The sequence below is a fragment of the Chionomys nivalis genome, chromosome 7 (assembly GCF_950005125.1).
Source record: "Chionomys nivalis chromosome 7, mChiNiv1.1, whole genome shotgun sequence".
Lineage (NCBI taxonomy): Eukaryota > Metazoa > Chordata > Mammalia > Rodentia > Cricetidae > Chionomys > Chionomys nivalis.
In genome coordinates, this window is record NC_080092.1 from 85,860,756 (window position 1) to 85,876,207 (window position 15,452).

General features: G+C 51.2%; 1 protein-coding gene across 2 annotated transcripts in view; it reads left to right on the forward strand.

Moving 5' to 3' along the window:
* Positions 1-15,452, forward strand: part of Mrc2 (mannose receptor C type 2) — a 59,479-nt gene that overhangs the window by 30,500 nt on the left and 13,527 nt on the right. For both annotated transcript variants that reach the window (XM_057773325.1, XM_057773326.1), the window contains exons 2-12: positions 2,546-2,947; positions 5,426-5,599; positions 5,785-5,949; positions 6,136-6,249; positions 6,749-6,898; positions 9,532-9,720; positions 9,856-10,010; positions 11,625-11,732; positions 13,723-13,838; positions 14,188-14,336; positions 14,973-15,190. In XM_057773325.1, the coding sequence (XP_057629308.1) occupies positions 2,546-2,947; positions 5,426-5,599; positions 5,785-5,949; positions 6,136-6,249; positions 6,749-6,898; positions 9,532-9,720; positions 9,856-10,010; positions 11,625-11,732; positions 13,723-13,838; positions 14,188-14,336; positions 14,973-15,190 (1,940 nt within the window). The remainder of the gene's footprint in view (positions 1-2,545; positions 2,948-5,425; positions 5,600-5,784; positions 5,950-6,135; positions 6,250-6,748; positions 6,899-9,531; positions 9,721-9,855; positions 10,011-11,624; positions 11,733-13,722; positions 13,839-14,187; positions 14,337-14,972; positions 15,191-15,452) is intronic.

Here is a 15,452-nt window from a genome sequence, read left to right on the forward strand (position 1 = left end):
AATAGAGCATATCTATGGTTTATTAGATTAGAGAGGGCTCTGAAAATCTGATTTTTTAAATTATTATTATTAGTAGTAGTATTTTTTGGTCTTCTGAAATGTGAATTGTCAGGTAGAGGAAATAGTGCAAAGGCTTGAGACTGGGAAACAACCCAACAGGGTCATAAACTGGGCACAGTAAGAAATTAATGTTGTGTCTTAGGGTTTCTATTGCTGTGAAGAGACACCATGACCATGGCAACTCTTACAAAGGAAAACATTTAATTCATGTGCCTTGCTAATAATTCAGAGGTTTAATCCACTAATGACATGGCCGGAAGCGAAGCAGCCTGCAGGCAGACGTGATGCTCCAGAAGGAGCTGAGGGTTCTGTAACTTGCAGGTAACAGGAAGTGGCCTGAGACACTGGGTATTGCTGGGGTTCAGCTTTGGCTCTGGTTCAGGTTCTGAGACAGGCAAGGGGTTGTCAGAGCAAGGAAGAAGTCTGACCACCAGGTGGATTGCACTCAAGTGGCGCTGAGTAGCTCTGATGAGCATCTTTATTTATACTTAAACAGGGTTTTTCTTACCAGGGTCGCATGAATGGCTTTATTATTGGTTCTTATTTTTGACTTTTAAGAAACACATCATATTTTGAGAAATACATCATAATCATTACAAAAGCCCCCATTGTTCCCCTTTGTGCTTCCCCAATACACTTTTCCGCCCCCTACATAGTCTTATTCTAGACACAGAGTGCAGCATTTTTGCAGGTTTAACTAAATATCAGCCAGACACCCCCTGCTCTTGCAGCACTGATGTCAGCTGGCAGCTACTTGTGGTGACAAAGTTAAGGAGTAATGGACATGGGCACAGTGCTTTAAGGACAACAATATTCTGATGTGGGATTCCCGTCTGTATATTGTGAATATGTTTTATTGCCATTGGTTTATAAAGGAGCTCTTTTGGCCTATGGCAGGGCAGAATATAGCAAGGTAGGAAATCCAAGAAGAAATAGAGGAGGAAAGAAGGTGGAATCAGGGAGACTCCATGTAGTCGCCCAAGAAGCAAGAGGTAACAAACCATGAGCCTCATAGTGAAATATAAAATAATAGAAATGGGTTAATTTAAGGCGTAAGATTTAGTTAATAAGAAGCCTGAGCTAATAGGCCAAACAGTGTTGTAATTAATATAGTTTCTGTGTGATTGTTTGGGTCTGGGCGGCCAGGAAATGAAACGCAGTCTCTGGTTACAATATTCAAACCCGCACAATTCTTTCAAGTCTGCAAGATAAGATACGGTTCCCTTTTCTACAAAAGGATCAAGGCAGACTTTGATATACGCTCTTTTCCCATCCACCATACCACGCTCCTCCCACCAGTATAAGCTCCTGTGTATGGTAAAGATGGATCTCTCATCCCACATTTTACATTTTTCCTATTAGAGCATACCAGACCCTACCAGGCGCCCAGGGAACTTACTCTCAACCACTGACACTATGTGTACATCTGAGGCCTTTCCTCTGTTCTCTGTGTGCATGCCCTACTCTCCTTTCCACAGCCATGAGACATGGTTAATGCTTCAAGTGTTCTTTTCTCATGTGTACCTAACTGTCTCTGTTGACTCAGAAAAGCTCCCAGGACTAGGAGTTTTAGTTAATAATTCCAGATAAGGAATTTGAGAAGCATCAGCTCTCTGCTGATTCTAAGGGGGAAACATTTGAGAAAGAACAGACTTTTCAGGGAAAACTGCCCCTGTGGCATGTGACTGACAGAGTAAAACCAAAAACCTCCCGAAGAGCCACCAATGTGATGAGAAAGAGCCCGCAAGCTGCGTGAATTCAGCGAGGTCCTGTACAGTGCAGGCCCGAGGTCCACTGGTCCTTGCCGAGTGTGAAATCGTCTTCCGTGGGCTTGGCCTCTTGGAGACCAGCTGGACAAGCAAGCACTAGACTGCCCTGCTTCCACAGGGTGTGGCTTAAACCGGATATGTGGCCTCAAAGCCCACCCCCACAGTGACACACTTCCTCTAGAAGTGCCACACCTACTCCAGCGAAGCCACACCCACTCCAGTGAAGCCACACCTCTTAACTGTGCCTCTCCCTTTGGGGGACCATTTTCTTTCAAACCTCCACAGTAAGGAAATAGGAAAATTATAAAAATATTATAATGACAGTTCCTTAAAACTTAGGGATGATTTATTTCTAGAGTTTTCCATTTAATATCTTAGGACAGCAGTTGTCAGTAGGTAACTACAGTAAAGAAAATGAAGCCATGGACAAAGGGCACATGTGTATGAGGGATGGATGTGCTCTGGAGAGTTGGGCTTGACTGTAGAGTTGGGCAGAGGCCTGATCCTGCTTCGGGGTGGTGATGAGGCTGAACGAGAATGGGCAATGCCATCTCTGAATACAGGAGCAGGTCAGTGCCCTCACCCTGCCTTGAACTGTGACAGAGAGGACCAAGCGACTTGACACCTGAGACAAGTATACGTGGTAAGGGCCTGCAGGCCTTAGCAGTCATCAAGGCCAAGGTTGTGATGACGACCTGTTCTGCCTTTCCTTCCAGAACCTGATGTCTTCCTCATCTTCAGCCAGGGGATGCAGGGCTGTCTGGAGGCCCAGGGTGTGCAGGTCCGAGTCACCCCAGTGTGTAACGCCAGTCTCCCAGCCCAGCGCTGGAAGTGGGTCTCCCGCAATCGACTCTTCAACTTGGGTTCCATGCAGTGCCTGGGAACAGGCTGGCCGGTCGCCAACACCACGGTTTCCCTGGGCATGTATGAATGCGACCGAGAGGCCCTGAGTCTTCGCTGGCATTGCCGTACACTAGGGGACCAGCTGTCCCTGCTTCTGGGGGCCCGTGCTGGCAATGCATCCAAGCCTGGTGCCCTTGAGCGTGGTGACCAGACCCGCAGCGGCCAGTGGAACATCTATGGCAGTGAGGAGGACCTGTGTGCTCGGCCCTACTATGGTGAGGGGCTGCTTGCTGGCAAGAGGTGCCAAAGGGACAGGGCTAGGGTAACAAGGCCTTTGACAGCTGTGGACCCTTGGCAGTCACCGTTAAACAGGAAGAAGTTTTAAATAATTAGGAAAATTAACTTCAAAGCATTTAATTTGATTATTTTTTAAATTCAAACAGAGGCTGGAGAGATGACTTAGTCAATAAAGTGCTTGTCACTTAAGTATGAGGACACAGGTGAAATCCCCAGAATCTGCATAAAAAGACAACATGTAGAGCAACATGCTTATAATCCCAGCACTGGGAAGGTAGACACGGATCCCTGGGGCTCCAGGGACGGTCAGCCTGGCTGACTCTTTAAGCCCCAGGCTAATGAGAAGACACTGTCATATGCAGAGGCGGAGGTGGCGCACACCTTTAATCCCAGAGGCAGGTGGATCTCTGAGTTCGAGGTCAGCTTGGTTTACAGAGCAATTTCCAGAACAGCCAGGGCTACACAGAGAAAAATGTGTCTCAACCACCCCCCCAACCCGCACACACACAAAAAGGAAAGAAAAGAAAGAAAGAAAGGAAGGAAAGAAGGAAGAAAGAGAAAGAAAAGAAAAACCCAAAGTGGGTAGCTCATAGATAACCCAGATGGCAAAGAAAGAAAGAAAGAAAGAAAGAAAGAAAGAAAGAAAGAAAGAAAGAAAGAAAGAAAGAAAGAAAGAAAAGAAAAACCCAAAGTGGGTAGCTCATAGATAACCCAGATGGCAAAAAAGATCAGAAGTAAGCATTGGAAAGAAGATTATATAGAGGATAGCTGGTTTCTTAGGAGACTAGAGAGGGCTTTTCTGAAGATGCAAATTTGTTCTTTTTCCTCTGAAATATGAATTGTCAAGAGGAGGAGACATGCAAAGGCCTTGAGACTGGAAACAACCAAACAGGGACATGGGGGTCTATGCTGACATCTTCCATGTGCACATGTGTGCCTATGGATACATGCTTGTGTGTGTATATACACACACCTTTGCATGAGTGTGCACACACATGAAATTAAAAATTAGAGATCAGCAAGGTGACTCAGTAGGTAAAGGTGCCTGCTACCCGAAACCTACATGGTGCAAGTAGAGAAATAACTCCTGAAAGTTGCCCTATAAAACACACACTAAGAGCCGGGCGATGGTGGCACACGCCTTTAATCCCAGCACTCGGGAGGCAGAGGCAGGCGAATCTCTGTGAGCTCGAGACCAGCCTGGTCTACAGAGCTAGTTCCAGGACAGGCTCCAAAGCCACAGAGAAACCCTGTCTCGAAAAACCAAAAAAAAAAAAAAAAAAAAAAAAAAACCCCACACACACTAAATAAACAAAATGTAATGAAAATTTAAAGATTAGAAAGTAAAAATAATGAAAATTTCAAAATTAGCTTGCATCATCCCATAAAGTGACGGAGAACCTGCAAGAGGAGGATTCATGCCCAGGGAAAGTGATTTACAACAGGAAGTGCAGTGGCTGTGGAGACTAATCTGATTTTTCTGGAAAAAGGCTGACCCTATAAGGGGGACAGCACTATTGTGCTGAGCCTGAAGGGCCTTCCGCCTTGCTAAAGACCTTAGAGAGTGCGGCCTGTGAAGACATGGGAGCTTTTAAGGCGGGCAAGACTCAGGTTTGCACTCCCCGCACTGGGGCGGTGGGGGCAGGAGGACTAAGGCTAGCCTTGGCTACACAGTGTGTTTGAGGATAAGCTGGGCTATGTCTCATAGAGAGGCGGGGTGGGGGAGGAAGTGGTGCGAGCACTTTGAGCTGAAAGGAGATAGGAAACGGGGCCAAGAGAGCCACTCCAGGTTGCATTAGTTGTAAGACAATAGAAACAAGACATTGGGGCTGGTGAGCTGGCTCCGTGGGGTGAGCGCATCTGTCTGCACCTGTCAAGAAACCTGACAACTTAAATTCAACCCCTGGGACCCACATAGCAGAAGGAGAGAGAGAACCAGCTCCTGTAAGTTGTCCTCTGACTTTAATATATTGTGTGTGTTCCCCACCACCTAAATAAAATGCCATTGATTTTTAAAATCCTGATAGTATATTAAAATAATTAAAAGAATTGAAGATGCCATGGTAACACAACACAGGTTTTGAGGGTGGTTAATGGGGACCTTAGTCACTCAAGAGCTTGTGACCAGATCCATCTTTGGAATTCTTTCCTGGAAGGACACCCATGTTCCAAGATAGAACTTTTGGGGGCAGCCTGGAGCCTTGGTTGGCTGGCTCAGCCCTCTGTGACATTGGGAAGATACTGGAGCGGTTGGAAAGGTCTTTTCCCACCTAGTGGGGTGTCAGTGTCCTGTCCCATGTTCCTAGCTAGAGTTGGTTCTCTCTTTAAAGCCATTGTTGGTTGCCATGGCCCGTATTCCCAGTCTCCTGGGTTATAGTGGCTTTTCCCTTGGGGTGGGGTGGGGCAGGCAGTCTGTGGGGGTCCAGGCACCAAGGCATGGCTCTCTTCTCCTGTAGAGGTCTACACCATCCAGGGAAACTCCCACGGGAAGCCGTGCACCATTCCCTTCAAATACGACAACCAGTGGTTCCATGGCTGCACCAGCACTGGCCGGGAAGATGGGCATCTGTGGTGTGCGACCACCCAGGACTATGGCAAAGATGAGCGCTGGGGATTCTGCCCCATCAAGAGTGAGAAATAGAATGGGAGAGCCCTGAAGGGAGGCTGGCGATGAAGGACGGGGAGCTGGGGTTGGGGGGCGGCGGACAGACTCAGAGAGGGCTGAAGAGCTTTCGGGACCGGAAGTCCCTCTTCCGTGGTGTAGCCTGTGCGGGAGTTGGGGGAGGGACCCACAATCCATCTGTGGCCGTGGCAGGTAACGACTGTGAGACTTTCTGGGACAAAGACCAGCTGACTGACAGCTGCTACCAGTTTAACTTCCAATCCACACTGTCCTGGAGGGAGGCCTGGGCCAGCTGCGAGCAGCAAGGTGCGGACCTGCTGAGCATCACGGAGATCCACGAGCAGACCTACATCAACGGTGAGGTGGGGGGCAGCCTCCTGTGGCTCAGCCTGTTGAAGTCTGACCCGTGCTGGGGGTGGCGGGGACGACACACCAGCAGTCTGAGGTCAGCCCCTGCTCCCACCACCAGGCAGGACCTGGACTCTTCTGACGTGGGAGGACCAAGGAAGGCATTTATTTCTCAGTGATCACTCTTTCTACCAGGGCTCCTCACGGGTTACAGCTCGACACTGTGGATTGGCCTTAATGACTTGGACACCAGTGGAGGTTGGCAGTGGTCAGACAACTCGCCCCTCAAGTACCTCAACTGGGAGAGCGGTGAGACATGGGGACACCTGGCTCCCCTCCCCATGCTTGGCTTCTTTCTACCCTGCTCTGGAGGTGGGAAGCTGGCTTTTCCATTCCTTCCTGGAATGTACCCAGTGTGTTGGTGTGGAGTGGGAGCTGCCGGCACCCTACTCAGTCAACTGAGTCCTGGTCTAGACTAGGGGTTGAACCCAATTTCAGTCTCTAGTCACAGTTTTTAGACACACATAGCTGCATCTGTGTACCCAGGGAGGTAGTGGCTGAAATAAACATTGTTGATTAGGGGCTTTAGGATGGTGTGAGCCCAGGCTAAAATGCAGGGTGACCCGGTGACCCGGTGACCGGGTGACCTGGTGGTGGGATGGAAAGAGCTGTATGGCGGGCTGGGCATCTGTGCTAACGCAGACATCCAGGGAGTGAAGGGAGACAGGAGGTTCTGAAGAGGGCTGGGGGGTGGGGCACAGTATGAGCTTCCCTCTCCTGGGGTGCTGGCACCCCGCCTGTCCCACAGATCAGCCGGACAACCCAGGTGAGGAGAACTGCGGGGTGATCCGCACGGAGTCCTCAGGTGGCTGGCAGAACTATGATTGCAGCATCGCCCTGCCTTATGTTTGCAAGAAGAAGCCCAATGCCACAGCCACAGCCGAGCTTATCCAGCCAGGTGAGCCGGTCACAGGGGGCCAAGGCCACCTGGGCCACTGGCCAGTTCAGTCCTTCTCGTTCCCTACCGACACAAGTGGCTCTGATTCTCTCTCTTAATTATTCAGCTGGGTCTGGAGAGATTGGAGTGTGCCATTAAGTCATTGGGTGGACATTTTGTTGGGACCTGTGATAAAGGCTGGCAGTCTTCACTAGGCCCTGTGGCGAGCACAGTCCGCTGGAGGTCACAGGCATCTTAGTATTTAGAATACGGCGAGCTATGGGCTATGAAAATATGAAATAAATGTGAGGGGGGAGAGGGTTGAGCTCTTGAGAGTTGAGGGATTTCATGGATGTGATGTTGGACTTGAGATTTTCAGGTTGATAGCAAGTTTAAAGGGGCAGAAGGAGGGCTGGGGGCAGTAGCTCAGTAAGACCTGCGCGCAATCCAAAGCACCCACATGAAAAGAAAAAGCCAGGTATTGTGGGGTGCACCTGCAATCCCCGTGCTGGGGAGGCAGAGACAAGAGGATCGTGTGTCTCACCGGCCCCAGGCTAGCCCACTTGTTAAGTTCCAGGCAAGCAAGAGACTTAAAAAAAGTGCCTGAGACCTAAGAAGAACCCAAGGCTGTCTTCTGGCCTCTGCGTGCACGGTGTGCACCTGCATACACAAAGCGGAGAGAGGTGTGGGAGGGGAGAGGTTCTGGCAGCTGCCGGTGGGAGGTGTGGATGCCTGCAGCGCTAAGGGCTGGAGCCCTGTACTTTAGAGGGAACCAGACACTAGCCCAGCAACCCAGCAGCACCTGGAAGCCTGATGGCAAAGCAGACTGGGAGGCCCCGCCCAAGATTAACTGAATCAGAACCTGCATTTAGCAAGACACCCCCTCCCCCGGGTGATTCTGAAGCAGGGCGTTTGACGTGAATGCAGAGAGGCAGGTTGCAGCCAGTCTCCGAAGTCTGAGTGGGGCTGGGTAGCCCATGGGAGGCTTCTGTGGGCTTTTAAGCCAGGGAGTGTCTTGCTCGAAGGTTTGATTCGAAGAGATAATATGGAGGCCTCCTGGGAGAGATGGAGTGTGGGGTGCTGCTTTGGGGACTGCCTCCCCTCTGGCATGTGGCCTTGGACATGCAGCCGGGTTTCTAAGGTGTAGAAACCTCACTTGCAAATTGAGAATGGATGCATTTCCGTTTGCAATGTTAGTGTAAGGCTGGGGGCCCTGGCCTGGCCTGAGGAACGTCTCTTTGGCTGGCATTTGCTGAGGTAAAGCCATGTTGTCCAGCTTGTGTAGCTATGGGTTGTTAAAGTAGGGGTTTACCCATGGAAACCTCCACAGAGAGGGAGAGGGAGGGGACCTTGCAAGGACTGCCCCCCTCCGCTGCTGTGGCCCCATGGTTCATGTGGGGAGCCCTGGTTTAGCCTCTCCTGCCCCTATTCAGCCTCCGACTGTTTGCAGGATGCCTAGTTTAGGCAATAGGACAAGTTCTGTGTTCTGGCCAGTCTCATTATGAACGACGTGTCATTTCCAAAGCAGGGGCCACATTTCCAGAGGACCCTTCCTTCCCTCGGCCCACCCACCCCATCCCCTGAACTTGAATAACTACTAAAATCTGTTCTGCCCATTGGCTAACAGAAGATGATTGACATCTCTTGCACCACAGTACAGGCTTGTTCCCTTTCTCAGCCCACCCCCTCTGAGGAGTTTCTAGCAAGAAGTAGGGCGGGAGCACCCCGCAGTTGACCTGGGTGGAGCTGGTCTCAGAAGTCTAATCTGGAGCAATGCATAGGATAGGCCCACATCCTCACTCTTGCCGAGACTGAATCCTGCCTGAGCCTGATGATGTGGGTGGTTGGATAAAATTTTGTTTTCTTTTGCCAAGACCCAAGTGAGGACTTGTTTGCCTCAGTGCCCTCAGTGCCATTTCTTAGCGGACAAACCTAAAAGGCCCCTCTGTGGGTGCAGGAGAGGGCCTTCAGAAGCGAGAGAAGGTATGGAGAGGGAAGGAACTGGTGACAGACCCTGGCAAAGTGATGTGACCGGTCTGCCAGACCTGAAGTACCCCTTGATGTTGCTAGCTGCTCACCCCATCTTTGACAGGGCCCCTCACTCACTCAAGACTCCTCCCATCATTTCTTTTTCTTTTTTTTTTTTTTTTGGTTTTTCAAGACAGGGTTTCTCTGTGGCTTTGGAGCCTGTCCTGGAACTAGCTCTTGTAGACCAGGCTGGTCTCGAACTCACAGAGATCCGCCTGCCTCTGCCTCCCGAGTGCTGGGATTAAAGGCGTGCGCCACCACCACCCAGCCTCCCCTCATTTCTTTTACCCAAGACTTCCCAGGCCAACAAAGATGGGGTACCCCATGAATGTTATTTGATGAGGTTTCATTTAATAAGCAAAGAGGCTTTGAGATAAGTTTGATTCTCTTAGCAGGAAACCCTGTTTACCGGTGATCCTGGCTTAGGATGCTAGTGTGTTCCATCACCTGCCGTCTCAGCCAGAGAGGGCCTGCCCTGTTGTGGTTGGGGAGGGTGTGTGTGTCACCCACTGGGTGATGTATGTATGTATGTATGTATGAATGAATGTATGTATGTAAGTATATATGAATGTATGTATGTAAGTATATATGAATGTATGAGCACATCCATGTGCCTCTCTCCATAGACAGGTGGACCAACGTCAAGGTGGAGTGTGACCCCAGCTGGCAGCCCTTCCAGGGCCACTGCTACCGCCTGCAGGCTGAGAAGCGCAGCTGGCAGGAGTCCAAGAGGGCGTGTCTACGGGGTGGGGGTGACCTGCTTAGCATCCACAGTATGACTGAGCTGGAGTTCATCACTAAACAGATCAAACAAGGTAAGGGGCTGCCTGAGGAGGGGGAATCTGTATATCCAATCCCTGCCTTTCCAGGAAACGCGAGGAATGTGCTTTTCCTTCGTGGCTGGCTTCAGTGTCTTCTCCTCCCTCCCCCCCCCCCCCACCGTACCTCAGAGGTGGAGGAGCTATGGATTGGCCTCAATGACTTGAAACTGCAGATGAATTTTGAGTGGTCCGATGGGAGTCTCGTGAGCTTCACCCACTGGCACCCCTTTGAGCCCAACAACTTCCGTGACAGCCTGGAGGACTGTGTCACCATCTGGGGGCCGGTGAGACTCCCCTTCCTCATCACAGCACCGTAGTGCCCCTCCACCTCCACTTTCCGGGTGCCCTCCCCTCAGCTGAAATATAGGTGACCTGCTATTAGTCCCCTGGGTACACCGCGCCCCTTCCTTCCACAGGTAGGGTTTGAACCCCACCTTCACCTCCATAGCTAAGTTACCCGCAGGGTTGGTAGAGAGAATTCTCCAGAAGCCTTAGGCAAACTGGCAGGCCCATTCTTGGTCTCCTGCCAGGTGTCCCTCCCCACCAGCAGGTGGCACTGGAAGCTACACAATGGCGAGGTTGGGCAAGCAAGAACATTCTCTGCCAGCCCTTGCCCTCAGCTCAGGGTTCTGTCTTCTCAAGAAACCATGGGTGATGATTGCTTGCCATGCCTTGTTCAGACTCAGGGTGGGTGGGAGAAGGAATTGAGGCAGGGTTTTGCCAGAAGAGCCTGAGCCCTGAGCATAGATTATTTCTCCTGTTATCAGATGCAGCCATAGAGCTAAGTACCAGATCCATCTGCACTAGGGATTCTGTTTAAACATTTAAATGATTTGGTGAGTGTCTTCTGTGTGCCAGGCGTCTCCTGTGTACTGGGATGCAAACATACTGGGCTGGCATGGTGGAGCCTAATGGTAGACTCAGTGCTGGCTGGGATGGTGAGGTGGGCTCAGGTGTTCCTCCTTACCATCACCCATTCAGGCCTGGGCACACCAGCCTTGACTAGCCCCGGTTCTTCAGTAGTCCCAAGGGTAAGACCCATGTGCTACGGGATATTTGATCACACTGTGAACCCCAAGATTGTGTTAATTCAATAAAACCAACCTTGGGTCAAGAGGCAGAGCCAGAACTAGATGACAGGAAGTAACCATAGAGAGTAAGAGAGGAGTTAGGAAAACAGAGAAAAGGACAGGAAGTAGTAGGGAGGGACTTTGAGTGTTACGGACCTTTTTGGTTGGGATAATGGAAGAGAAGCTCTTTTTTCTAAGAAGTTGGCTCAGGAGCTGGTTGCTCCTTGGCCTCAGCAGGTTTTCACCAGCATTGAAGGCTCCCTGGTCTTTATTGGTACAATCATAAGATTGAGATGTAGTTTACAACAACACCCATGAACTCAGTTTTCCCAGTCCAGTCACCCCAGACTACCTACAATCCAGAGTAATTAGAGGGAGAATTTCAGAAACCGCTCAGAAGCTTGCAATAACTTTTTTAAAGTTTACGTTTACATGTATGGGTGTTTTACCTGCCTGTGTGTCTGCGTCCTACCTTCATGCCTGGTACCTGTGGAGGTCAGAAGACAGCACTGGACGCACCAGGAACTGGAGTTATAGACGGTTATGAGCCGTCTTGTGGGTGTTGGAAATTGAACCTGGGTCCTCTGGAAGAGCAGCCAGTATACTTAACCGCTGAGCCACCTCTCCAGCCCCTCAGCAACTCATTCTTTCATTTACCCATGAAGCCCATTGAGCTAACTCTGCTCCTTCCATTGAACAGCCTAGGACAGAGACAAATCAGGCTGGTTGCTAGGAATCGCACAGCAAGCAAGAGACAGGTTCAGATCTAGAAACAGATTTGTGGGGAGGGTGGGATTTGGGGTGAGGCTTTCCTCTCGTGTGTCCTAGGAAGGACGCTGGAATGACAGTCCCTGCAACCAATCCTTGCCATCCATCTGCAAGAAGGCAGGCCGGCTGAGCCAGGGTGCTGCCGAGGAGGACCACGGCTGCCGGAAGGTGAGGGTGTTTTTGGAACTGCCCCAGGTGGGGTCAGCCCCGGGGGCTCCAAAGGGCTGAGGTGGGGAAGGCAAAAGAAATCCTGCAGCATCTTTCTGTCCTTTAGCTTCCTAACTGCTCCTTCCTGAGGGGACAGTATTAGGGAGAGCGGGGAGGGGAGCTATGGGGGGGAAGCGTAGGGCCCCACCTACCTCTGAGCCTCTATAAGGAAGCTACTTCCTATAAGAGCCAGGTACAAGGAGGCCAAACAAATTGTTTAGTGTGTTCTAGTCATGGTAGGAGCAGGCTGTGCAAGGGCTGCTCTATGCTGTCTTTAATTCCTCAGTCTGACAACAGAGTTTGGCTATCACCTCTGGTGGAGAGAGGCTGCTCGGTGCGGTGCGGATGGCCTTCTCTTCCTTGTCCTGCTCACTGGGGTCTGTCAGAGTTTGGGGAAAATAAAGGTGGGAGTTGTGAAGGAGCGTATGCGGGTGATGGTCCTCCCCACCGTGTTTTGCTGCCTCAGCACGGCAGGGGTGTGAGTGGAGTGGATGTAGGGAGGCCGCCCATAAAGCTCCCTTGGTGGCCTGCATGCAGCGGCTCCTGGGTGCTGGTTTCACTCCTTGGTGTTTTCCTTTGGGTTAAACTCCTTCCACAAGCCCAGCCCCAACTGAGCCCTCCCTGAAAGGCATGATGATCACAGTCGCTGCAGGAGGAGCCCAGCTGAGGAGTCTGGGGTCAGGGAGCTCAGGGCTGGGCTCTGTCCTGGTGTGAGTGCCATGGAGCAGGAGACTGGAGGCCAGTCTGGAATGTGTGTCCAGTGGAGACACTTGGATAGCCAGGGGTCTTTGTCTAGGCCCTGCTTGGCATCTGGGTGCCTCCCCGACATTATCCATTTCTTCTGTCTCACCTCCTGCCTCTGCTCTGGAGCAGCCACTGCACCTGAGGTGGTCATTTCTCTCTTTGATGAAGGTCTGCCTCTGCCTCCCTCCCACCCCAGGGACCTCCCAGACTCCACTCTGCTGCCATCTGAGGACCACGCCGTCCCTGCTCCTTCCTGCAGCCTCTGCATAGCTTTTCAGCCCTGGTGGCTGAGCCAGCTGCCCTTTTCTGTTAATGCTGACTGTTTAGTTTATTATTTCTATTTCTCATTCCTGTTCCTGTGTCTGTCATATGAGTGTGTCATGCATGTGTCGTAGTGAGTGTGTAGAGACCAGAGGACGATTTTGGGGATCAGTTTTCTTCTTCTACCGTGAGATCCGTGGACTGAACTCAGGTCACTGTGGCAAAGGCCTTTACTCTTTGAGCCATCTTGCCAGCACCTGGTTATGTTTAGGTAATTATTTTTATGAGTGTATGTGTGTGCACACATGTTACATGCTTATATGTGTATGCATGCACATGTGTATTTGTGTTCATGTTGTTTTGAGACTGGGACCCCCCCCCCCAGTAAGTTAGGTTGGCTGGCCAACAGATCTGTAAGACTCTGTCTGCTTCCTGCTCCTCACAGCTAGATTAAAAACATGTGCTGCCATCCCTGTTTTTTTGACATGAGTTCTGGGGTTCCGAACTCAGGTCTCCATGCTTGCAATGTAAGCAATCTCTCCAACCCCTGATTGCATTTGGTTTTGTTTTCCTTGTCTCAGTACTGGGGACTGAACCCAAGGCCCCACACATGCTAGCAGTCTGTTCTTGCCACTGAGGTATATGTCCAGCCCCTGTATTTCTTGGTTAAAAAGCTACATATTTATCAGAGCCAGGCCTTAGGCAGGGCTATCAGCTGCCTGCAGCAGAGCCCCTGCCCGGGTCCAGCAGTTGTTGGTCGCGGGAGGGAGAGCTGAGAGTGGTCAGAGGCAGAACATGCTACAGGCGCTGATCTCCGGCCAGTTAGTCCCCTCTGTCCTGCACATACCCAGCCACGACCTGATGTCACTGCTGCACAAACACTGGCAGCTGAGGGTGGAGTCCTCCTCCCATAGCCACCCCCCTCCTGTCTTTTCTCTCGAGCCAGGGTTGGACGTGGCATAGCCCATCCTGCTACTGGCTGGGAGAGGACCAAGTGACCTACAGTGATGCCCGGCGGCTGTGTACCGACCACGGCTCTCAGCTGGTCACCATCACCAACAGGTAGAGAGGACAGACCAAAGTCCCGGCCAGCCCTCTCCTGTGACCCTGCCTGAGTCCTGTGAGCGTCAGTGGGCTGATGTCTTGTTACAAGAAAGAGTTGTATGGTTAAGGACCTCACGGTAGAGAAGGAGAGGGATGGGTGCAGGTTTGAGCTGGATGCCCAAGAAATAAAAGTATGGACAATAGAAGGAGCCCGGATACTCTGTGAGTCCACAGGCACCCCATTTTCCAGGGCGCATTACTGACCATGCCGAGTACCTGAGTTTCTGGGTGGGGTGTCCGGCCTGTGGTTCAGGGCTTAGGGGAAGCTCCTATAGAGCGACCTGCCTTAACTGGCTTGTTTCTGAAGATTTGAGCAGGCCTTCGTCAGCAGCCTCATCTATAACTGGGAGGGCGAGTACTTCTGGACAGCCCTGCAAGACCTCAATGGCACGGGCTCCTTCCGCTGGCTCAGTGGGGATGAAGTCATATACACCCATTGGAACCGAGACCAGCCTGGTGAGCCGTTAACCCTGTATGGCTGACAGGAAGCAGGGGCTGTGGTAGACCCATAGCTGCGTCAGTACCTAGTGCAAGGCCTTCCCAGTCAGTTTGTACCGTGTGACCCATTAGCCCTGGAGCCTGCGGGCCTGCTCAGCCCCTTGGCACTGCTGTTTGCTAGCTGAGCCTCCTCTGTTTCTTCATGTTCACATGGGGATGATGGTACATTGCTTATAGCATCGGTTATAGTGAGGCTTACATATATTTAACCCATGGAAAGGGATCACCTATGTATGTGCACACAATAGTGAACATGATAGATACTTGCTATCTATCTGTACAATAATAATGTATTTCACATCTATTATCTTTTTTAGAGAAAGGGTCTCACTATGTAGCTCAGATTGACCTTGCAGCAATCCTCCTGCCTCAGCCCCTGAGTACTGGGGTTATAGGTGTGTACCACTACTCCCAGTTTTGGTATCATTCTTAACCTTCCTATAACCTAATGGGGTACATAACGAGATAGGCTCAGAATGGCTAGGTATCCCCTACATAGCTATGGAACTGGGACTGTGCCTTATGCCTTCCCCTCATTTGGGTGCTGGCCCCCAGAACTCATCCCTGTAGAGATAAGCTCTTTCTCCTTTTCAGGGTACAGACGTGGGGGCTGTGTGGCTCTGGCCACAGGCAGTGCCATGGGACTATGGGAGGTGAAGAACTGCACGTCATTCCGGGCTCGCTACATCTGCCGACAGAGTCTGGGCACGCCGGTGACACCAGAGTTGCCTGGGCCAGACCCCACACCCAGCCTCACTGGTTCCTGTCCCCAGGGCTGGGCCTCAGACCCCAAACTTCGACACTGCTATAAGGTGGGATACTCCAGCTGGCATGGTGGAAGGCAGAGCGGGGACAAGAACACCAAGGCAGCCCAGCCGGGAGGACCTGGGGACGGACTGTCGTGACCCTGGGGTTCCAGTCTAGACTACAGACCAGAGTAACTGCTGATGAAGAATTTATCAGTGGGTTCTGAGGCCTGATGTGTAGTAGGTGCTTAACAGATGGGAAGGGCTGAAGGAGCCGCACCCCAGCATGTTCTTCGGGGTTCCCTGGGAACTCTGACAAGAAGAGGAT